General features: G+C 43.2%; 1 protein-coding gene across 2 annotated transcripts in view; it reads right to left on the reverse strand.

Annotated features, from left to right (window-relative positions):
• The window catches only part of SYNE2 (spectrin repeat containing nuclear envelope protein 2), a 294,996-nt gene that overhangs the window by 74,426 nt on the left and 196,316 nt on the right, over positions 1–24,254 (reverse strand). For both annotated transcript variants that reach the window (XM_078383714.1, XM_078383713.1), the window contains exons 76-85: positions 21,502–21,633; positions 20,362–20,558; positions 18,134–18,266; positions 16,936–17,118; positions 15,349–15,495; positions 13,919–14,095; positions 11,387–11,545; positions 6,348–6,497; positions 3,087–3,257; positions 1,776–1,909 (exon numbers count right to left, since the gene is read on the reverse strand). In XM_078383714.1, the coding sequence (XP_078239840.1) occupies positions 1,776–1,909; positions 3,087–3,257; positions 6,348–6,497; positions 11,387–11,545; positions 13,919–14,095; positions 15,349–15,495; positions 16,936–17,118; positions 18,134–18,266; positions 20,362–20,558; positions 21,502–21,633 (1,583 nt within the window). The remainder of the gene's footprint in view (positions 1–1,775; positions 1,910–3,086; positions 3,258–6,347; positions 6,498–11,386; positions 11,546–13,918; positions 14,096–15,348; positions 15,496–16,935; positions 17,119–18,133; positions 18,267–20,361; positions 20,559–21,501; positions 21,634–24,254) is intronic.

Genomic DNA, 24,254 nt, shown 5'->3' on the forward strand with positions numbered 1-24,254 from the left:
CTACACCAGAATCGAAGAATATGAAAGACACTGCAGATTAAAACAACCGGGAAAAATTGACAGTAGCTGAACATGACCTGAAACAAGCTGGACACGAAATCCTATTTCAAAATACAGAAGTAACGGACAACACCAGCAATCATTATGTTAGACTGCACAGGGAAGCCACTGAAATCCACAAACACCGGCAGAGCTTCAACAAAAAAGAAGGAAGTCTAAAACTCAACAAAGCCTGGCTCCCGGCACTGAAAAATACAGCCTGCAAAAAGGTCAATGAACTCTACCCAGCCACAAGGACTGGTGATCACTGCACACAAAAGACTAGCTAACTACACCCATCAATCACATTGACAGATCATCTCCCCTGTTATCACAACAATACACCCATAACAAAAAACATCCTGATCACTATAATCACCCAATCTCCTGAAAAGGACAAAAAAGCTGATCCCACAGCTACAAATATTCAGACTTTGGACTAAAAATCAGCCTGAAGAAAACACAAGTCATGGGCCAGGGCGTGGACTTGCCTCCTTCTATTACCATCTCCACACAAGAATTGGAGGTTGTTCATGACTTTGTGTACCTTGGCTCAACGATCTCTGACACCCTCTCCCTAGATGTCGAGCTGGATAAACGCACTGGCAAAGTAGCTACCATATTCTCTAGACTCACAAAGAGAGTATGGCTCAATAAGAAGCTGACGACACATACGAAGATCCAGGTCTATAGAGCCTGTGTCCTAAGCACACTCCTGTACTGCAGTGAGTCCTGGACCCTTTGTGCACGGCAGGAGAGGAAGCTGAATACGTTCCATATGCGTTGCCTACGACGGATTTTTGGTATCAAAGTTCCAAACAGAGTAGTCCTAGAATGAGCTGGAATTTTCAGCATGAATACATTACTGAAACAGCGACTACTACGTTGGCTTGGGCAGGTCGTGAGAATGGCTGAAGGTCGGATTCCAAAAGATCTCCTGTATGGAGAATTAGTGCAGGGAAAGCACCCCAGAGGGAGACCACAGCTGCGATACAAGGACATCTGCAAGCGGGATCTGAAGGCCTTAGGAATAGACCTCAACAGATGGGAAACCCTGACATCTGATCGTCCAGCCTGGAGGCAGGCAGTGCATCACGGCCTCTCCCAATTTGAAGAGACCCTTGTCCAGCAGGCTGAGGCAAAGAGGAAGTCACAAAAGCAGCAAAACCAGGGAGCTGGACAGGGTACAGATTACATTTGTCTTCAGTGTGGAAGGGACTGTCACTCTCAAATTGGCCTCCTCAGCCACACTAGACGCTGTTCCAAGTCCTCCATACAGAGCACGTTACCATAGTCTTTCGAGACTGAAGGATGCCTAACTAACTAACCACACACTAAACCAGAACACAGAGTTCTGAGTCCTGTCCTCTGAAGATGCTGACCACAGAGACTAGTGAAACGTTAGGAAGAAAAACACTCAGAACATGGCTAAACAGCCCGAAAAACCTACAACAACCATTTTATTGGTTTCTTTGCCATTTCTGTTCGCCCCTATGAAAACAGCTGCACGATTCCCCCTATCCTGAATACCCCTGGGCTTTCCAAATACTGTAGCAGAAGTGACTAGCTTATCAACAGAATCACACTGATCCCAGACAATAACGAGATGGGTAGGGCTCCGATAAAAGTTGAGCCCTATTTACTTCTGACCTAGCTAACAATTGTCATTATATCTGTGAATGATGCCTTGCTGGGTCAAGACATCTAAATGGTTAAAAAGAAAAACCCTACTGTACCTTGTGTGTGCCTCTTTGTGTTTCTGTTCAATAAGCTCAGCAAACAAGGGATCAAACAGCTTCTTCAGGTTATCACCTGCAGTTTGGAGCCTAGCCCAGATTTCTTCATTATTCTCTGCTTTATCTTGAAGAGACTGTGAAAGGAAATGCCACAGGGTTAGTTGCGAATCTGAAGTCTTTTGAGAAGGTGGTTATTGATACCTGCCCTTACCCAAGTACCATTTGCAACTGTTCTCACGGAAATGCACGGATCTGTGGCCAGTGCGCCACCAGCAAACCTATTTTTCAAGGCTGTAGGGGATGTGGGATCTCCAAGAATTTCTACTGGCTCTGGGTAAAGGTCTAAACTGGCAAGAGTCCTCCTGTAGGTTTAGGAGTGTGGGGAGAACTGCTGAACTTTGTGCTCAGCCTCAGAAATAGGTAGCATTCTGAAAAGTTACTTGGCCTTGGGCATATATATATATATGTGTGTGTATGTGTGTGTATGTGTGTGTATGTGTGTGTATATATATGTGTGTGTGTGTGTGTGTGTGTGTGTGTGTGTGTGTGTGTGTGTGTGTGTGTGTGTGTGTATATACACACACACACACACACACATATATATATATATATATGTGTGTATGTGTATGTGTGTGTGTATATATATATATGTATGGAATTTTCTGCAATGTCCTTTGCGGTGCTTATACAGAGAATTGGGACTAGCATATACATCTCTATATATTACACCCTACTCTGGTCTATGTTCTACATTATAGGTAGACCACAAGACACTGCAAACCATCATACATATTTCACAGGATGATGCTGGATTAATGCAGGGTTTATTTTTACTTGTTCTGGAGTTGCTGGGCTGTAGTGGAACAGTTCAGCTAAATCTTGGTTGCAAGGGAAAATACACTGGATTTGCAATACTGTATTTCAACTGACCTATCTACCTCATCTGAGAGCTGGTGCAAAGGTAACCCCATGTCCTCAAATGATAGTTTGGCATTTAATCCTCTCCTGACTTTTGCACATTGTAATCCCCCTTCCCAATTTTCTGGTCTGAGAAAAACCCACATTTTTCAGGTCACTTTATGGGCAAACCATGGTTTACACTCCACTATTAAATCAGGAATGGAAACCAAGGTTTGACCATTGTTTCTAATCCTGGTTTGCAAGACCAGGGAAAACCACAGTTGGCCATTTTAACAGAAATGACAACCTCTAATTAATCTGAGACAAGAATGGATGAAAGGATTTTGGGCATGTGAGGAAGGGAGACATTTGAACCCTAGAATTTACTCCGTTGGCCTTTAAGAAATGTACCTGGAGATTTTCCACCTGTTTCTTCAATGTTTCAGGTGTAAACACAGCAGGCTTGCACAGATCCATGGAGTACGAAGTGCTTGCAAGCATCAGCCTGACTTCACCCCAGGCTTCATCATAAATCTTCCACAGCCCTAAAGCAGCCTGTACTGAAGTCTTCAATTCTGCAGCCTAAGAACACACAACAGCCAAGCTTAGAAGCAGATTTCCATTTTACGAAATAAATCATCAAAAGATTTAGCAGGAGCCTTGGAAACTAAGGGAAACCCACTGTTCAAATCTAAGGAACACCTACAGTTCCAATTTTTTATTTTTAATGCTGTCTTTCTAATACACCACAGAGAAACATAACTCTACAGGTTTTAAAGAAAATTAATATATAACTGCATTGAAACACGCTTGAAACGAGGCATGAAACCAGGAGGAAAATGCAGCTTTGTGTATGAGTGTGAAATATCAGCATTACTTTCATCATCAACTTAATTCAAGGTCCTGCTGCGTTGGCAGAACTAATTCCAAGATGCCTGGTTAGAAGAAGACTTTACAGAAATAAATGCACTGCTTTTATTCTCTTGCTGATGACATCCCAGCAGGAAAACTCACAGATTCAGCTATTCTTGAAGGGCACTAAATTGCAAAAGTAACAGACGGTTGGCCTGAGAGTTACAGTTACACAAGAGCTTAAAATCCCATCAATGTGAATTGTTGGTGGCAAAGGATTCATTCCTCTCCAGCTCTACTGCATGTGTGCAGTCACCCAACGGAGCTCTTTTGAGGCTTATTACCACCCGGCTGCTAAAAAGAGGATGCAGACACTTGCTGTGAGAACTCTGCATGCCACTTGGCAGACATGATCACTTGAACCTGCTCTGACCCGGATGCTGCAGTTGATACAGGTCCTGAGGATGGATATAGCCTAGGCCCCTCCCTGCTGGTCCAGTGACAACAAACCCCTTCCCATGTGTGCATCCTGGGGAGGTGGACAAGACCCTTGAAAATCCTGGAGTCACTATGTGTGTGTGCTGGATCCTTGCCACTTCTGGCTCATAAAAGTAGCTACAGAAAGACTGACCATGTGGGGCAGCAAAGTAGTAAAGGCAAGGTTCAAGCCTGCTTAAAGACCTTCCTGATTCACTCTATATCAGGTACTGTACTTACTACCTGGTCTCCAATACGCCATTCTCAGGCAAGGTGCTTGAAGCATAGAATTGCCCTTCAGCATTAAGAGTCTGTGAATGAGACAGTTTCTAAACTTCTTTCAATCTAGCTTCATGCTCAGAGATGGCTTTATCTCCCATTAGACAGGGGAACTGTGTCCCAGATTTTTTTGTTTGTTTGTTTAGTCATTAAGTCGCGTCCGACTCTTCGTGACCCCATAGACCAGAGCACGCCAGGCCCTTCTGTCTTCCACTGCCTCCTGGAGTTGGGTCAAATTCATGTTGGGAGCTTTGATGACACTGTCCAACCATCTCGTCCTCTGTCGTCCCCTTTCTCCTCTTGCCTTCACACTTTCCCAACATCAGGGTCTTTTCCAGGGAGTCTTCTCTTATCATGAGATGGCCAAAGGATTGGAGCCTCAGCTTCAGGATCTGTCCTTCCAGGCACTCAGTGTCCCTGATAGATCAGGTTAAACTCAGGAGCTTTTGATACCATTAACCATGGTATCCCTCTAGGAAGCCTCATTGGAATGGGAACTGGAGGTCTTTCCTCGAGGGGCAAGCTCAGAATGTGGTACTGGGGAGTTCTTGTTTAATGCCCTAGCTTTGGACCGTAAGGGCTCCCTCTTATCCCCCATGTTATTTAACATGTGAACGAATCCTGGCAGGGTGGGGAATTCACTTTGGATTTTGGGGAAGAAATTATCCATGGTTATGAATCCAAAGATCTGAATCATGTGGCATGCTCATTAAAATAATAAATGGCTTCCCTTTTGCAACTTCAGGATCAAGCCATAGTTAGTGGCCTCATGGGGATATTGCAGCCACAGACATCATAAAAACTGTACAGCATTACTCTAATTGGAAGGGCTAATTAAGTGATATTAAATGAATTTATAGATCACAATTCTGCCAGATTATAAAGCCAAGCATGGTGGAGAAGAAGGGGATAAAGGTATTTTCCTCACCCATAAATGTATGAGTTAATTTCCACTACTTTTATCCCTGTGTGGTAACATTGGGCCAACCTGCAGAGTGTTCAAATACATTCTGCAGCCTGTTGCCCAAATTGTGACATTATTTTTCCTTAAAAATACATTCCCAATCCCAACATTACATTTTCTATTCATCATCAGTCTTGTGTGTTCAGATCTAACAGTACTATAACATAATTGAGAGTAGTATGAAAGCTGCAGAACCTGTTTTGTAAAAACTACATACACATCGAATCTTACACATCCAGGGTACATTTGGCCTCCAGATGTTGCTGGACTACAAGTCCCATCGGCCCCAGTCAGCACTGTCAACTGTGTAACCCAACAATATCTAAAGAATGGCATAACCCCCAACCTCGCTTTTGAGAGATTTTGGAAGTCTGAGGATGATACCTTAGAGAGATCAGTGTCCAAGGTAAATAACACAAATAGATTTTTCCCCTAAGTGGTTCAGTTGGACAGATTTTGTGGAAAGTAACATATATAGTGGTACCTCGACTTACGAACTTAATTCGTATTGGAACAGCGTTCGTATGTCGAAAAGTTCGTAAGTTGAGTCAAAATTTCCCATAGGAATGCATTGAAAACCGTTTAATCAATTCTGGCTGTTTTTCGTTCTTATGTCGAGGCGCCGTTCGCAAGTAGAGGCATTAGTTCCCATAGGAACTAACGCAAAGCCGGTTAATCCATACTCTACCACTAGGGGGAGAATGTTTTAAATTGTTTTCTTCTTTTGACCTAAGATGAACTTAGGTCAAAAAAAGTGCGGTAAAGGTTTTTTTGTTTGTTTGTAAGTCGAAGCTCCGTTCGCAAGTCGAAGCAACATCTTGGAAACGGAGCCATTCGTAACTCAAAATGTTCGTAAGAGGAGACGTTCGTAAGTTGAGGTACAACTGTACAGCTGCACTGTCCACAGATCATTATGCAACCAAAGACATGGGTATCCGTGTCCACCTGGTCATTACAGATCTATCATGTGACCCACAAGTTAAAAGAGAAATGCCAGTATGTAGCCCTAGATTCAAATCATAGCTTGGAAAAAGTCCATTTACTAACGTATAGTGAGAAAGCTTCTTCACAACCAGTTATCCAAAAATAAAGGTAACAACCTGGTTAATTAGTTTGGTCCTCATTTCATACAAATCACTGATTTTCAATACGATTTCCTCAGAAGTCTCTGAGTGGCCGTCAGAAGCAGTGCAATTCTCTTTCAGCTGATCCATCTCCTTTGATTTGACAGCGAGCTGATTTTCTAGTACCTGGGCAAAGAGGAATCGGAGCAGAAAAGGAATGAAAATGGTTCTCTGTGTATCGTTCAAAGCATATTCATGTACAGCATGAGACCCAAAGTGACTTCTTAGAAATCAATGCTAGGCAATCTGTTCAACTGTAGAGAACAGAGGACTGTTGTTGCTGTTGTTGTTTCAAGAAATATGGACAGAAGTTAAGGTCATGCAGAAAACAAAAATAGAGAAAGAAGTGTATTGGAGTATTATTAGGGACTATGGAGTAAATAAAGATAAGCACAGAAAGGGCAAAGAGGAGAACCTCTGAGTGTAATAACATAATAATTGTGATTATATACAACATACTGCACATACAGTAGGACAACCCCCCATATCTGCTGGGCATTAGTTCCAAGCCTGCCGTGGATACTGAAAAATATGAATAATAGTGAACATGTGTGTGTGTGTGTGTGTGTGTGTGAGAGAGAGAGAGAGAGAGCATGGTAGAAGGCAAAAAAATATTTTGGATGCATTACCAGAACTGGGCACCAGAGGGTACCAGAGACAAGCAAGTATTCATAGTGTCATTTCTATTTATTTTATTTATTTATTTATTGCATTTATATGCCGCCCATCTAGACATGGTCTACTCTGGGCGGCTCACAACATACAAATAGAAACAATTTAAAATATACACAATTTATATAGATAAAACAGAGAAATATAAAATCAAAGAACTTACAATTTTAACAATTAATTTAAAAGTAAAGAGTCCCAAGATGGTACGAGTTAAAAGGAAAGAAATAAGAAATAAGCATCACTTAATTGACTGAAGGGAAGGCCTGCTTGAATAGCCAAGTTTTTAGTTGGCTTTTGAAAATGCCCAGCGAGGGTACCAGCCGAATTTCGGTAGGGAGGGTGTTCCACAGACTTTAGTCTCCCTTTAGTGGCGAGTTCTGGTATTACATGTGAAAAAAGTTTTTTCTGGATTTTTTTTTCTTTTAATATTTTTAATATTTTCAGACCATTGATAAGTGAATCAGTAAATACTGATCCCCTAGATAAGGGAGTCCTACTGTATATGTAATCACATACAATAATATGTTCATAGAATCATAGAAAAGTGAAGTTGGAAGGGGCCTACAAGGCCATCCAGTCCAACCCCCTGCCCAACGCAGGAATTCAATCAAAGCATATCTGCCAGGCGATTATCCAAGTTTTTCTTGAACGCCTCCAGTGCTGGAGCACTCACCAACTCCCGAGGTAACTGGTTTCATATTCTCATTTACTGTTATAAATAGCAAACCAGATTATACCGCAATACCCAGGTCCTAAGCAATTCAGTTCAAATTAATATACTGCAGCGCTAACAATACCATGTTTGCAGTATGAAAACCCAGCAAAGAAATTATCACATCCAAATGCACAACTGAAGAGGTCTGGGTTGGTTAAGATTCTTCTGGGTCAGCCATGATCTAAGACATGGCCAAATTAGGGCTCAGTTTGGAAACATTACTCATTTGGACTATAGTGCCCCCCAGAACACTCCAGCCAGTGCAATGGAAGATCCCTAGAGCTCAACTCAAAAGGACTGGTTTTTCCGAGTTCTGGATTAGGAATCAGAAGGTTCAGGTTCAAAACTTCAGCCACTTGCTGGTGATCTTTCCCAGTGTCAATGGGAAATATATATTTTAAATCACAGGATTAAAATCTTAGGGATCCACTTACTGTCCTGATCAGGAGCAGCAGCTTAAATGATACAAATTAAGCACAAATTCTAAATCTGCTTAATCTGAATAATTGATGCAGGGCTTGGTTTTCCATGTTAATTGAGGTTAAACATGGAATACATCTGATAACCATTTTACTTTCTAGCAGTCTTATAGATGTCCGTGCAATTTTTAAAAAAGTCTTCTCTTGCCAATGTGTTCTTTCAAAAATAAAATCTTCAAAAAAATCTTCCTGGCTTTATTTAACTTTTCTCTCTCTCCCTCTTCCTCTCTCCCCTGGTGAGTGTACCTGCTCACTAAGAGAGTTTCAAGCTGTCCTTTATTTATTTGCACGGCTCCTTACTAGTTTTTTTCGGAATGGATCCCTCTGTCTCTCAGCTAGAGCCTAATGGTGGGTAGTTGTGCTGTTTATTCTGTGCCATGTTTTACTCAAGCCCCCAAACACGGCATGAAATAAATAGCAAAACTACCCACTACTTTGTTATTTCTGCAACAGAAGATAGAAGGAGGTAACCATGGCAATAAAATAAAAACATATACTCCACTCCTGGGAGCAAGGAGGCAGCAAGATGATCTGTTCTGCTATTTTCCATTTGAGAATAAGGACAAAGCTAGCCAGGGTCCTTACTGCAAACCTAAGAGTCCTCTAAGTTGGAATTTGAAAGTAATATGAAAGTAATATTGGGGATGGGTGGATGGGAGCTTTGCTTTTGAGGGGATATGGTGAATTTTTAAGAATTAGGGTGATGCAGTGGCTATGTAGATGAGCTCTTCTTCACTTTACAGTGGTGCCTCACACAACGATTGCTTCATACAACGATGAATTCACACAGCGATGGGTTTTTTTGAGGAATTTCCCCCATCGTTTAACGATGTTCTCTATGGGGGAATTTCACTTAACGATGTCCCTTTTTGCTCATTTAAAAGTGTCTTAAAATGTTTGAAACCTGTTTTAAATGCTTGGATTCCATAGTGCACCTTGTGAAACATGTGCAAACTTAATTTGGTTTTGTTCTGAGTCTTCATTAATTTTTGATGATTATTTTATTTTCCCCATTTAAATCAATTGAATGGACAGTTCAATTCATTTAAATAGGGAAAACAAAAAATCAGCAAAAATTAAGGACGACTCAGAACAACACCAAATTAAGTTTGCATAGGGTTCAGGAGGTGGGCTAACAATTGCAAACATTTAAAACCTGTTCCAAACATTGTAAGACACTTAAAAATGAGCGAAAAGGGACATCGGAAAAGACTTCAAAAGCACTGAAGCCGGCTTTCAATTCATTCCTATGGGAAATGGTGTTTCACAGAACGATGTTTCACACAACGTTGATTTTTTTGGAACCAATTAACATCGTTGTGTGAGGCACCAGTGTATACTGAGAGTTAATCTGAGAGTTAAGGTAGGAGAGTGACTAGCCACAAGTCATATTCCAGAAAATGTCATGGTTCACTGGGGTCTTGAGTGCAGATCTCCCAAGACATCATCCAAAACTCTATCTGCTACACCACACTGACGCCATGATTCCTTGTGCAACTCCTATGAAATATTGGTTCAGCTCAAAGGGATTGGGACTATGAAAGAGAAGGGCTGTGAGTAAGAGATGTGAATCGGAAAGAGTGGGAAATATGAAGAGGCTGGAGCTGTTGTTGCCACTTAGATTGCTAAGGCCCTTGCCAACTTGATCTAGGTATAATTCCTACATTATTGTGTTGAGGGATGAATCCATCTAGTGAATTCATGAATTGCATACAACTGAATTGAGATTTCATTTTAGGGATCTGAAGATTCCACATGTGGAGTGGGTTCTTCTATGTCAGTGGAGGCAAACCTTTTTCGGCTTGAGTGCCCAAAATGAGGGGGTGGGGAAGAAACCAGTGGCTGCCGTTTCGCCTGGAAGACCAGAACCGGAACAGGAAGTGGCAGTTTCAGGGGGGAATCATGGGGACGGACAGGAAGTTAAAGGGGGAATCATGGGGACAGACAGGAAGGTAAAGGATCCAGAACAGGAAGAGAAAGGGGGAATCCCAGCTGCAGCCACTTCAAAAGGGCAGGTAGGTGGGCCCCTCACTTGTGTGCCAGAAGAAAGGGCTTCGCGTGCCAGATGTATTGGAACCTAGCCCAGTTAAGGAAGATGTCTTGGATTTTTATCTGAATTTGAACTGGAAGGGACACTTAAACTTTGCAATTCTCAGGAAACAGCGGAAATGGACATTTTATCAGAAGTGATAAAGGACTGTCCTCTACAAAAGGCAACTGAAAGATGGGACTTATTCTACAAATGGATTGGGTCAACACACATTGTATGAAGAGCATACATTGAAATGAGAACTTAAATCTGGAAGGCAGAAAATAGTAAAAAGAGCAATCTGGAATTTTGATATGGCAATATGTATAGAATGGATGTTAGTATGTCATTGCTTCTCCTTTTCCCCCTTAACCTCAATCCCTTTTTTCCTTTCTGTCACTCTTTGTTAAAAATAAAATAATAATAATAATAATAAAAAACCTTTGCAATTCTACAAGCAATGTCGGTATTGGTGCTGTTGCCGAAGACCTGGTGCACAAATTGAGCATTTTGTTGTTGTTATCATTTCTATTTGTTGTAAGAAAAGGTTCATCCATAGATATCTATGTAAGCAAATAGACCCATAGAACTTTAAAGTATTACACATGCATTTTTTTCACCTGCCTCCTTCCTTTTGTATCTCACCTGTTGGATTACAATCTCAAGCATGGCTGAATTTTTGTACCATGCCTTTTTAAAAGGGAGAATGGTGAGGCTGATGACCAGCAGCAATACCAACGCACTGCCCTGAGCTTCACGGAAGAGAAGGAAGTCTTCAAAATATGTAATTTGCAATATATAAATGAACAAAATGAGTAAAACAAAGTACTCTATACAAGTGCTGTAATTCTGTATCATCAAGTAGCCTGTGGTTTATGGAAACCTAAACAGGGTTTTATTTTCTCCAGCTGTGTGAGATGTTCAAGAAGTGGTTTTGCATTGTTGCCCCCTAGTGAGTTCTCATAGCTGAGCAAGGATTTGAACCCAGGTCTCTTCAGTCCTGGTCCAGCACTCTACCCATTCCACCACATTGGCTCTCCATACAATTATCTGCTTACAGGTTAATCAACAAATTCCTCTGAAATGAAAAAATATATATAGTCAAACCAGGACCGCTTACCTTGCAGTCTCCTGCCGCGTCCTGTGTTAGGACGGAACTCGTGGGGTTCCTGGCTCTTTGCGCTAGCCTCTCACTTTCTGCTTCTAGCCACCAGCCCAAGGCCTGAGCTTTGCTTTCCTTCTCGGCCACAGACTCCAAAATGTTCTCCAACTCCTTGATCTGTGGCATGGAAATTGAATTGGGATTGGGATTACACAGGGGGAAAAAAGACTTTGCAAAAACTCTTCCTTTGGAGGAAAAATCAGGAGAGAAGCACATGCACCCTCTAGGACTCCCGCTACACTATCCAAATATTCTACAACACACACGGGGAGCTACCTCTTTTTTTTTTTTTTACCTTATTAACATGGGAGAGAACGAGGTAACAAATACAGTGAGGTCTTGACTTAAGAACGGCCTGAGTTAAGAACATTTTGACTTAAGAACCACTCTCATAGGAAAATATTGACTTGACTTAAGTACTTAGATTTGAGTTACGAACTGAAAAAAACCCACGTGGGAGGCAGGGAAAGTGCAAAATTTGAACTTTCAGTTAACTGTTGGCCAGTGAAAAGGGTGCCTGTCTGCTTCCTCACTCCTCCCAGCGTTTAGAGAGTGGATTAGGAGACAGTCTTCGGACTGCCTGGTGTTGTACTGCCTGGACTGTATTTTCCCTGCCTTCCCTGAACCTTTCTTGACCTAAGAAAAAAAGAAACAAAATATCCCCCTCCAGTGGTCGAAGGTGGAATAGCAGCTTCCCATTAGTTTCTGTGGACGGAAAAGAGCAGATACGGATCAAATGGTTTTCAACGCATTCCTATGGGAAATGCAGATTTGACCTGAGAACTTTTTGACTTGAGAACCGCCTTCCAATACGGATTAAGTTCTCAAGTCAAGACCCCACTGTAGAAGACAATTAATACTAAGAGCCCATGCAGCGAACAACTCAACACTTCCTGCTTGGGACACAAGGAATAGAAGCAGGAAAGGAGAAAGCTGGCAGATCAACATCCTGTTGACCACAGTTTTATCGTCCTAATCCCACTGGCTCTTGCCAGTTGGATCACACGCCAACCGCCTGAGCTGGGTAAGAGGACTCTCTTCCCAAGCCCTGCCCTGAAAACAGCCTGAAGGAAATTTCCCAAGGCAATCCTTGACCCAACTGGGTGGGGTTTCCCCTCCTGGTGTTTGCAAAGCTGCATGTCAACTCAACGGGGTGCCTGTAGGCAATGGTTGGCAGACCTTCTCTCCACCCTCCCTCCCTTACATGGGATACGGAGAGAAGCAATTCTAGGCCTCCAAGTTGAAGCACCTGGTCAAAAAGGTCCACCTTGTGTTTCAGCGGGAAACCGTAATGTGGGAAGCTCCTGCCCAAGGCTGTTATCTGTTTTCAGTAATGAGCAAACTCTCCAGGCAGAGAAGCAGCAGCTGCCAGCAGGCGGCGTGACGTACTCATTCTGCCTTTTCCCTTAGAGTTAGGACATAGGTTCAAAGGCTTTCTCAGCCAACCCTAAGTGGTGATTAGGTAACTAGTGTCCTGTCTGAATTCTTTCAACATTCTGTGTAATCACGCTATGTTAATAAAAAGAGTTCTCAGGGCATCGCCTTGCTCGGACATCCTTTGTCGACACTTCTTTGCAACTACTCTAAAGGCTAATTGCTTTCCTAATTGTCTGTGATCACCCACATCATTAGCCTTTCTTTGTTCTGTGATCGCCTACACCCAGAGATATAGTGGGGAGCCATGCCCTCTGACATCCAACCCACTGAGGTCAGTGGTGGGTGAAACCCTTCACTTGATTGCATTTCCACACCAGTAGGATGTATGGTCTTGGTGGGACAAGCACAAACCAAGCATGATGTACAGTTCTTGGAGATTATGGGATGTAGGGTCTAGATGACCACCTGCTGCCCAACTCCTTCAAAACTAGTGCCCCACAGAACCTGCATCTGCTTTTTAAAACCTAATTTCTAGGTCTCATAAAGGTAAAGATTCCCCTTGACATTTTTAGTCCAGTCGTGTCCGACTCTAGGGGGTGGTGCTCATCCGGTTTTCAAGCCGTAGAGCCAGCGTTTGTCCGAAGACAGTTTCCATTGGCCAGCGTGACTAGGGAACACTGTTTTTCCTTCCCACCAAGGTGGTACCTATTTATCCACTCGCATTTGCATGCTTTCGAACGGCTAGGTTGGCAGGAGCTGGGACAAGCGACGGGAGCTCACTCCGTCGCGTGGATTCAATCTTATGACTGCAAGTCTTCTGACCCTGCAGCACAGAGGCTTCTGCGGTTTAGCCTGCAGCGTCCCCATGTCTCTACATGGTTCCCTTAAACGGTCTCATGGTTCCCTTCAAAGACATGCTAAGAGTCCCAGAACTGATGGAGGGTCACTGGCCCCCACGGACCTTCTCATGATGCTCAGCATAGATTCAGGGAGGAATGCAAGTTGCTGCAGCAGGAGAAAAAAGTTAGCAAGAACACCCCCCCTCCCTTCAATGTAAGTCAAGGGTGGATCCAATTTGTCCTTGGCACCAAGAACTGCAAAAGAAGACCCAACCTTTCCGTTGAGAAACGCCTGCAACTTGTGCCACTTCAAATTCATTTCCCCAAGACGCTCTGCGAACGCTGTCCTCTCGTAACGCTTGCTTTCTACATTGGACGTCGTCACCTGTAGCAGGGATTGGTTGACGAAATCAACTGTCCACTGTTTGAAGTTCATTTCCATCAAGTATTCCTGGAAAGAGGAATGTTTAAAATATTCTTTTAAAATAGAAGAGAACGAGTTTTCTCCCATACAGAAGTCACCATTTATAGGTTTCACTGTTTCCTTGGCATTCATTAAGGCACTGGGAACATAGGAACCTGCCTCAAACAGAGTCAGTCCCTTGTCCATCTAGCTTAGCACAGAATCATAGAAAAATAAAGTTGGAAGGGGTCTACAAGGCCATCAAGTCCAACCCCCTGCTCAGTGCAGGAATATCCGGGTTTTTCTTGAATGCCTCCAGGGTTGGAGCATTCACCAACTCCCAAGGTAACTGGTTCCATTGTTGTACTGCTCTAACAGTTAGGAAGTTTTTGGAAGTAGCATGGTTGATGCTAACTAGTATCGGTCATCCAGAGTTTCAAAGAGGGTTCTTTCCAATCCTGCCAGGAGATAGTCTGCAAGACCTAAGCAGGGTTAACAAGAAGGCCTTTTGGAAGTCTTAATTCATAAGAGAGTTGGCTGGATAGTTCAGTGGTTTGGGTATCTGGCTGCAGAGTTCAGAGGTCAGGAGTTCAAATTCCCTACTATGGCTCTTGGGAGAAGAGCCAGCCTGTGTGGCCTTGGGCAAGCTGCACACAGTCCCAGGGTTCCCCCTAGAGGAAGGGAAGGGTAAACCACTCCTGACTATTCTTTACCTAGAAAAGTCTGAAAAAAGTTGGCACAAGTCAGAATTGCCTTGAGGGCACATGAGGGGCGGGGTAAAAATCTAATAAATAAATAAATGATTGAGTAATGCATAAGGGGAGAGCAAAGGAATGCCATCGCAAACTGACTAAGGACTAATATATACCTGTTTGTGAACCAGGGCACTGTTTCTCCCAGAAATTTAGAGATGGGACACATTTCCTACTTTTTGAACAACACCCAGAATCCCACATCCAGTCTGGCAAGAGGCTATGCTAGTTATAGAAGGCTGGGAGGTGTGGTCCAAAAAAAGGATAGCATAAGCTATTTCTGACAATAACTTTCTCCTGGTGCTCCACGCCATGATAGTTTTGTCCCGTGGATACTCCACTGTGAGTCTCCATTTAGATTCCTGTTATTTGACTAACATGAATTTGACCAAATTTCGGGAGGCAGTGGAAGACAGGAGGGCCTGGCGTGCTCTGGTCCATGGGGTCACGAAGAGTCGGACACGACTTAATGACGAAACAACAACTGTTACCTGCCAAAGAAGCGTGAATAAGTTTCTAGAAGTCTCATTCTTCTGGTGTCCTACTCACCTTGTACTTCGCAAGAAGTCTTTTCACTTGGCATGTGGGACTCTGGAAACTAACAGCAGCTTCAGTTTCACTTTGTTCCTCAATGTGGGTCATCCAAATGGTTACTTCTGTGATAGCCTCATCAGAGGGCAGCTTTTCCATTTGAAGCTGGTAAGAAATGTGTCAGTCTTTATTTATTTATTTATTTATTTATTTATTTATTTATTTATTTATTTATTTATTTATTCATTCATTCATTCATTCATTCATTCATTCATTCATTCATTCATTCATTTATTTATTCATATCCTGCCTGGGTGGCTAACAACACTTAAAATAATTTAAATATAACATCAATATATAACATCCTCTTTCATCCTCTTTTCTTTTTTTAAGGTTAAATATTCTTAAACACGTAGTGATATTTCTCATATTCCCACTTTTTTAACATGTAAAGGCGGCACATGGGGAACAAGTGCCTTGTTTTCAAGAGGAAATTACACTGTCTGGAAGTGTGATGCTTCTTTTTTTAAAAAAAAGAGGAATGCAGCCCCTGCATGTTTTATTTACATACTAAAAGACAGCTATTTTGCTGCCACCTGGGAAAATTTAGTTGCAGATCTCAAATTTGTAGCAAGACAGCAAACACAGGCCAGGGGCAGTCTGCCATCTATGGTTGGTACACTTCCCACCTGTTCTAAAAACATCTGCTCCTTATACAGACTGCCTTTTTTGAAGCTGATCTCTTTCTGACTGTGCTCTACAAATCACCTTTCAATTTGCCTTACAGCAGCATTCTCATCAAATAATCTCTTAACCTTCAGAAGTGAAGACGGAGGCACAAAGTTCAGAACTGCATGGATTGATATGGGAGTAAAGTGAAGGGAAATATTCTCCCTTGTAGGTAAGGTAAAGGTTCCCCTTGACATTTAGTCCAGTTTTGTCCGACTCTAGGGTGCAGTGCTCATCCCCGTCTCCAAGCCGTAGAGCCAGCGTTTGTCCGTAGACCATTTCCGTGGTCACATGGCCAGCATGACTAGACACGGAACACCATGAACTTCCCACAGAGATGGTACCTATTTATCTACTCGCATTTTTACATGCTTTCGAACTGCTAGGTTGGCAGGAGCTGGGACAAGCGACGGAAACTCACTCTGTCGCGTGGATTCGATCTTACAACGGCTGGTCTTCTGACCTTGTAGCACAGAGGCTTCTGCGATTTAACCCACAGCACCACCACATCCCTACTCTCATTTGTAGGATAATATCAATACCGGAAGCCCAAGTTGAAAATGTTTAAAAGAAGTTGAAGGAATATGTGGCACTTCACAGTCCCTGATTTCAGCGAGACTTCAGTACAGCAATAATTTTGTTGGACTGAGTCCTGAGGTTTTTATAGAAATGCTTACAATCAGTGTTATATATGGAAGGCTGAGGAGGCTACAGCGACAACAGTATTTGATACTGATGGATTTGGGTAAGGTAGGATGGATAGGTATGTAAGAATGACTGAGCTACATAACACATCACCTTGCAACCAATAACTACAATAGCATGTCAAGGGAGATCAGGGCTGGTGATGGGTTCACCTGTTGATTTGCTTTTTACCTTGTGAAATTTCTCTTGGATGCTTGGCAACTGAGCGATCAGGTCGGCCCACTTCTGTTCGTAGTCTGCCAGAAACGAGCGCAATGCCGCAGCTTCTGATTCCTTAACGAGCAAGAGCTGATGGCCAGTGCTGATGACTGAGGACTTCAAGGATGATTTACTGTCAACTTCTTTAGAGAACTCCTAAGGAGTAAGACCGTAAAATAAAATAAAATAAAACAAAACAAATTCATACAAGCAGAGCTTTAAAAATATAACTTAAAAACATTATACTGTAGCTATAATGGGAATGGAGATTTGTACTTTTTGAACTACAACTCCCAGAATTTGCCAGGCACCGTTTTGAGAGCTGTAGTCCAAAAACTCCCTCCCACTCATTGACACACTTCTAATGGATAGCAAAAGTTGTTGTGGGGTTAAAGTTAGGTAGAAAGAGAACTGTTAAGACATCACAACAAGCTCACTGGAGGACAGACATGTTATGAATGCCACTAACAAATAAATAAATATATAGTGGTGCCTCACTTAGCAATGTTAATCCATTCTGGGGAAAAACATTGCTAAGTGATTTAATCGCTAAGCGATATTAAAAAGCCCATAGGAACATATTAAAACTCGTTTAATACGTTCCTATGGGCTAAACACTTACCTCAAAGTGAAATTCCTCCATAGTGGTGGCCATTTTGGGTGCCTCTAAAGCGAGGCAAAACAGCGGTGGCCATTTTGTTTTTGCAGCGGCCATTTTGGAACCGCCGATCAGCTGTTTAAAAAAGTTCGACTTGCCATGATCACTTTCCCGCGATCATCGCAAAGTGAATTTTAGCCATAGGGAACATCGCTAAGCGATCGCTCCAGCGATGGCCAAAAGTCCATCGCAAAGCGATTTCATCGCTCAACGGAGCGATCGCTAAGCGAGGCACCACTGTAATACTGAGAATGTTTTTAAATGATGGTTTCAAAAACAAGCAGTATACGTACAGAAGGAGCATGTTGATGAGTGGCTATTAGCTACCAAAATTCAAACTGGATCCTCTGTCTCTAAAGGTCAGCTAAAGTGAGTAGGAGTCAAGGGGGAAAAAAAACCCTCTCCCGGCTGGTCAGGACTTGACACAGAATACTTTTCCACAATGGAACTTTGGCCTGATTCACCTGCATTGCTGAATGACTGTGTGCGGCATACAGACCCCAAATAACTTACCAGTAAGCTCCGTATATGATCTGTGACTGCGTTCAGGTCCTGAAAGTCACCGAGTGACTGCACCTTCCAGTCATTCACACGCTGCTGAGCAGAGGTCAACCAGTTGTCCAGCTCCTTTGACTCTTTGTTGTAGCTGCAGGAAAAAAAAATTGAACATGGAACTGGAATCATTCAAAGGGCTTCTCCGTGCTACCTTTCTGCCCTTGGCAAGGAGCTTCAACAGAAGCTAACAATCAAAGAAGGTCAATAAGCAACGGCATCTTAAAAGGCAGGGGTGATGGATGAAAGAACTTGGAGTGGGGTGCAGAAACTGGAGCCTTCAAAACATGATTTATGGCCTTCTCATCATTACCGCTCTTACCAATGAACATGTCAGGTGTGGCTGACATGTGTCACAGTATCTGGATGCCCAACAGTTTTACAGTGGTCCCCACCTGATGATGATAATTCATTCCGTGAAAATTGCTGTTTAGCGAAATCATCGTGTAGTGAAAACCGTTTCTCCATTGGAATGCATTGAAACCTGTTTAATGCATTCCAATCGGGAAAAATCATCGTCATTTTGCAAAGATCGCCCAAAGGGCAGCCATTTTGCGAAGCACCGATCAGCTGTAAAAATGGCTGTCCTGCGAAGCATCGGTCCCGAAAACTTAGGGAAGCCATTTTGCGAAGCTGCTGATCAGCTGTAAAAATCGTCGTCTTGTGAAAAAACGGTCCGCGAAGCACAGGCCAAATCATTGTCAAGTGAAAATCGCCCATTGGAATGACTGTTTTGTGAATCGCTATAGCGATTGCAAAACCTCATCGTCATGCGGAGTCGTCATTTTGTGAGGTCGTCGTCTAGTGTGTGTGCCAGGACCTAGGCCCTTTTCCCTAGGAGGCTGAGCTGAGGCTGAAGACCAGGTTTGCCTGCATGGACATTTTGCTGAGGCGTTTGTTTTTGGTGGGATGTCTTTTGTCCCCCCCCCCCACCGCATGGCCCAGGAGGTGGGGATTTCCCTCCTTAAATAAGGGTGTGCCAGGACCTGGGCCCTTTTCCCTAGGAGGCTGAGCTGAGGCTGAAGACCAGGTTTGCCTGCATCCTCAAATTCTCTGACTCTATCTCTGACCCTAATATGGTAAATAGGAAAGCCAATTAGAATTGCATACACCTGGGAGGCAGGAAAGTTTTAAGGGCCGGATCATACCCCCGCACTATTAGAGAGCAGGCCAGGTAGGTGGGGCTTGTCAGCCATGGAAGGCAGCCCATCTAGGAGAAGGAAAACTCTGACTTCAAACCTCCACTGCCTCGTGGCTATATCCGCTGATGGAAAAGGCTTCAGGAGTTAACCTAGAGGCAAAATCTGGAGCTGGAGTCCCGAAGGCAGTTCGTGTCGTTCTGCCAACTCCTGCGACGTTGCTGGAACCAGTTGTATTGGCTCTTGCCTTTCCATTGGACCATTTCAGCAGCGTGGAGAGGGGGGATCTGCTGCTTGGGTAACAGCCTATCCTCCATACTACTTTACCCAGGCTTCATGCTCTGGAGAGGACACTTCTCGATACAGAGCATGTTACCATAGTCTCTCGAGACTGAAGGATGCCTATGACATCTAGCAAGGTACCACTGCACATGTAACTCAAGTTTTCTAATGGGAAATGTCTCCGTTCCTCCATCTGCCAAGATACTGAGAAATTTAGGTGGGCCCCCCTCCTTAAAATTTCACTGTAAAATAAAGCACGGAGAAAGAGCATGCACTTTGTTTCTAAGCCAAATTGCGCCCTTGGAAGCTTTTAAAAAGTGTGATTTGGCTTTGAAACTGGGGAGCAGGAAGTCAGACCGGATGTTCCAACACTTAACCTCTTCCTCAGCTCTCACATGAACCCTACCTGACATGCAAACTCTGAAGATCAGATAATGAAGATCAGAAAAGCCTATGAATTTTTCCCACAGCAGATTTTTTTTTAAAATCTTCATGGGAGAGTTTATTGCTTGCATGGAACTCAGATATTTCCTAACACTTTAAAGATGAAAATACACTTAAGCATCCTTGTAAAAAATGTTTCAGTCTTCTTCTAGGTTAAAAAAATGAGCGATTCTATGACTGAACAGTTTGTCTTTGTATTCGACAGCTTCTGAGCAGAAATTTGAATTAGTGCCTTTCAGATGGGTTGAGTTATCATGCCAGTCATTCCCAGATAGGATGGCCAGGTTGTCATAGACAGGTTAAAACTATAAATATCACACCTACCTGGACAAGAGCTTGAGGAAGGTCTCAAGTCTTTGCAGCTCCTGGTCAACTTTTTTGGAAAGAGACGTCCATTGCTCTTCCAGCTTTCCAACCTGGCTTTGCAATTCAGGACAATTCACAAGCTCCATCAAACTCTTCCCTTCTTTCAGTACCTGGTGATACCTGGCCTGCTCATCCTCTATGTTTCTTCTGATTTGCTAAGAAAGAGCAAATAGACTGTGTGAATTAAAATGAATCTAAAGCTGAGAGACTGGCCATTGGTTTATTTTCCTCTAGTTCCTCCAATCAGCATGTTGGCTGGATAGGTCAGTGAGTTAGGTCTCTAGCTATGGAGCCAGAGGTTGGGAGTTCAATTCCTCCACTGTGCCTCCAGGGAGAAAAGCCAGCCTGTGTAGCCTTGGGCAAGCTGCACAGCCCCGGGGCACCCCCTAGAGGAAGGGAAGGGTAAACCACTTCTGTCCACTCTCTACCTAGAAGGCTGGGGGAAGGGTTGCCATAAGTCAGACTTTGACAAGAGGGCATTTAACAAAAAAAGTCCCCCATGTTTGTAATTCATTTCACTAAGGAACAGGCAGAAAAGATTAAACAAATTATATTTATCATCCAATTATCATTTAATCACTTGTAGCGAGAAGACCAATTAATTATAACTTCTTGGCTGCAGCTCTGATGGGAGAAGTTGATCCGTATCACATCCTCCTACTCAGTCACACTTTTTCTGGAGGGACAATCTTTTCAGCAGGACTGAACAGAAACCATTTTCTTCAAAGGCCTTTTCTTCCTTTACATCTACCTCCTTCCTTTCTGGATGCAATTAAAAACATCCTCTCTTGAAAAGATCTACGCACACACGGTGAAGCCTCTTCTATCCCACTTCCTGGGGTGATCTATCACTTGAACTTCCCTTGGACATGTCCAGTTGTGTTCATTAGGCTCACAACATGGTGGCTAGTGAATCTTTGGTGTTCTCCACAATCAAACCCCTGCCTTCCCAAAATGTCTTATCACCACAACTTGGAAATCTTGCTTTTTTTTTTGGGATTATAGCTCCCAGCATCCTCCCAGCCAGCAAACTGATGGGAGATTTTGCAGTTAAAGAAAAAGGCCCATTTTGAGTTAACCCAAGGAATACAGAAATACCTGGAAGAGTTGAGTCCTTTCCATTAACTTTTCTTCTGTCTCCGTCACTAAACTCACAGAAGGCACTGTAGAAGAGAGGGCTTCTAGTTTCTGGCAGAACGACATGTAGCTGTCATCAAATTCTATCCAGTCCTAGGAGAGGAGATGCATTTTTAGCAGAGCGCATTATGTTTAACCGTTCATGTGGAACGGTATGAAAGACAAGCAAATCTGAAAGAATGTGGCTGCTCTGTCACCAACATCCCCTTAAATGTCAACATATGGAAAGATAAAACATGGATAGTAGGGAAAGAGTATTCCCATTCCACAAACAGCATCTACCGTGTTGAATCAAAATTAAACCTTGTCTAGCATCTTGTTTCAACAGTAACCAAACAGAAGCTTGTGAGGCATTCTTGCGTGACTTTGTCTCCCTTCTTTCACACCAACAAGTAGTATTCAGAGATAAACTAAATCTGCAGAGGACCCTCTGGAGAAAGGCTACCACCTACTACAACAAGTTCCAGATACCATCCCTGCCATCTATACAGGTACAGCTGGGGACGACTCCTGTCTGACACTGGAGGAGCACTGCCTATCAGAGTAGTCCAAGGGCAAGACACCTGGGGCCTACAGATGTTCTGGACTACAGCCTCTATCAGCAGTAGCTAGTGTGATTCATGGTAAAGGAATATGGGAATTGGTTGCTGTGGGTTTCTCGGGTTCTTTGGCCATGTTCTGAAGGTTGTTCTTCCTAACGTTTCGCCAGTCTCTGTGGCCGGCACCTTCAGAGGACAAGAGTAGCACGCTGTGCTCTGGTGCAGTTAGTTGACGAGTTGAGTATTTATAGCTTTGGGTTCAGCTTTTGTCCTATTCAGGAGATGGGTGATAATGGTGATCAGTGTGTTTTTGTTGTGGGTCTATTGTAGTGACGTGGTGGCGCTGCGGGCTAAACCGCAGAAGCCTGCGCTGCAGGGTCAGAAGACCAAGCAGTCGTAAGATCGAATCCACATGACGGAGGGAGCGCCCGTCGCTTGTCCCAGCTCCCGCCAACCTAGCGGTTCGAAAGCATGCAAATGCAAGTAGATCAATAGGGACCACCTCGGTGGGAAGGTAACAGCGTTCCGTGTCTAAGTCGCACTGGCCATGTGACCACGGAAGATAATCTTTGGACAAAAACGCTGGCTCTATGGCTTGGAAACAGGGATGAGCACTGCCCCCTAGAGTCAAACACGAGTGGAAAAAAATTGTCAAGGGGAACCTTTACCTTTACCTATTGTTGTGATAAGGACCAGTCACTACACACAAAAGACCAGCTAAAGACATCCATCAAGCACAGTGACAGATAATCTCTCCTCCTTATCACAACAATAGACCAACAACAAAAACACACTGATCACCATTATCACCCATCTCCTGAACAGGACAAAAGCTGAACCAAAAGCTATAAATACTCAACTCTCCAACTAACTGCACCAGCGTGCTACTTCTGTCCTCTGAAGATGCCGGCCACAGAGACTGGCGAAACGTTAGGAAGAACAACCTTCAGAACACGGCCAAAGAACCCGAAAAACCCACAACAACCATTAGATCCCAAAGAACCCGAAAAACCCACAACAACCATTAGATCCCGGCTGTGAAAGCCTTCGCGAATATGCAAATTGTGGCTCAAAAGATCTGGGAAGCTCTTGATTGTCTACCGCTGGCATAGACCACATTAAGCTAGACCAATGGTCTGATTCAGCATAAGGCAGCTTCTTCTTTGCTTTTTAATTTTTTTTTATTTATAATGGATAGTAGTCACTGATAGAACGATTCTCTGTGAATCTGTCTGATTTCCTTTTGCAGCTACCTCATTAGTGGTGTCAATGTCGTGTGTCAGCAAAGTCAGCAGAAACTAATTATGTGTAGTGTGAAGAATTACTTTTATTTTGTTTCCCTCAAATCTACTACCAATTACTTCTGAAGGATGATTTCCATCTTCAAGTTGATGGAGTAGCAGAAAGAAATAAAAACAATCTCAGTCACCAATTTATCTACAACAGATGTAATTTCAAACATGCCCATCTGTTTTTTGAGGTTAAGCTAGGAAGCCTGGAACATTTTAGCTTTTTCTCCTGGGGAAGGTGCTCCAACCTCATGGCTGCGTGCACTTTTCTGCACTTTTCTATAGCCTCTCCAGCTATACCATGTCCTGCCTGTGGAGATCCCGTTTCTCAAAACGTTTATCCATTCAGAGCACACAAAGAGATCTCACAAATGAAACTGAGCTCCTACTCATCCTTCACTCCAGGGTGAAATCAATACATTTGGATTTTTTTACTCTCCCCTTTCAGATTAAATACAGATGACCACGATATCTGAATCTAGACAGATCTTAACTACATCACACTGAAACAAGCCAGCATCAAACCACAGTTTACGCCTCTCGTTTGTTTCACAGTTTAGGGTTTAGATGACGTATTACAGTTAGGTTTGATCTTAAACGGTGACTCCCAACCTTGGGTCTCCAGATGCTCTTGGACTACAATGCCCATAAATCCTGGCCAGCCAAGCTAGCGGTGAAGGTTTCTGGGAATTTCAGTCCAAAGACACCTGGGGACTCTGTGAGGCAGCTTTTGTTGTTCTCATTTGTCGGGGGGGGGGGGCGGGGACAGAGGAATGGTGGATACTGTAGACTAGGATATGGGAGCCATTTCCAACCTTCTCCAAACTCTGGATTTGTGTCCCCGCTCCCATTCCAATCCCTTAAAAACAAAAGCACTCCTAAAATT

This window comes from Pogona vitticeps, chromosome 1 (assembly GCF_051106095.1).
Source record: "Pogona vitticeps strain Pit_001003342236 chromosome 1, PviZW2.1, whole genome shotgun sequence".
Lineage (NCBI taxonomy): Eukaryota > Metazoa > Chordata > Lepidosauria > Squamata > Agamidae > Pogona > Pogona vitticeps.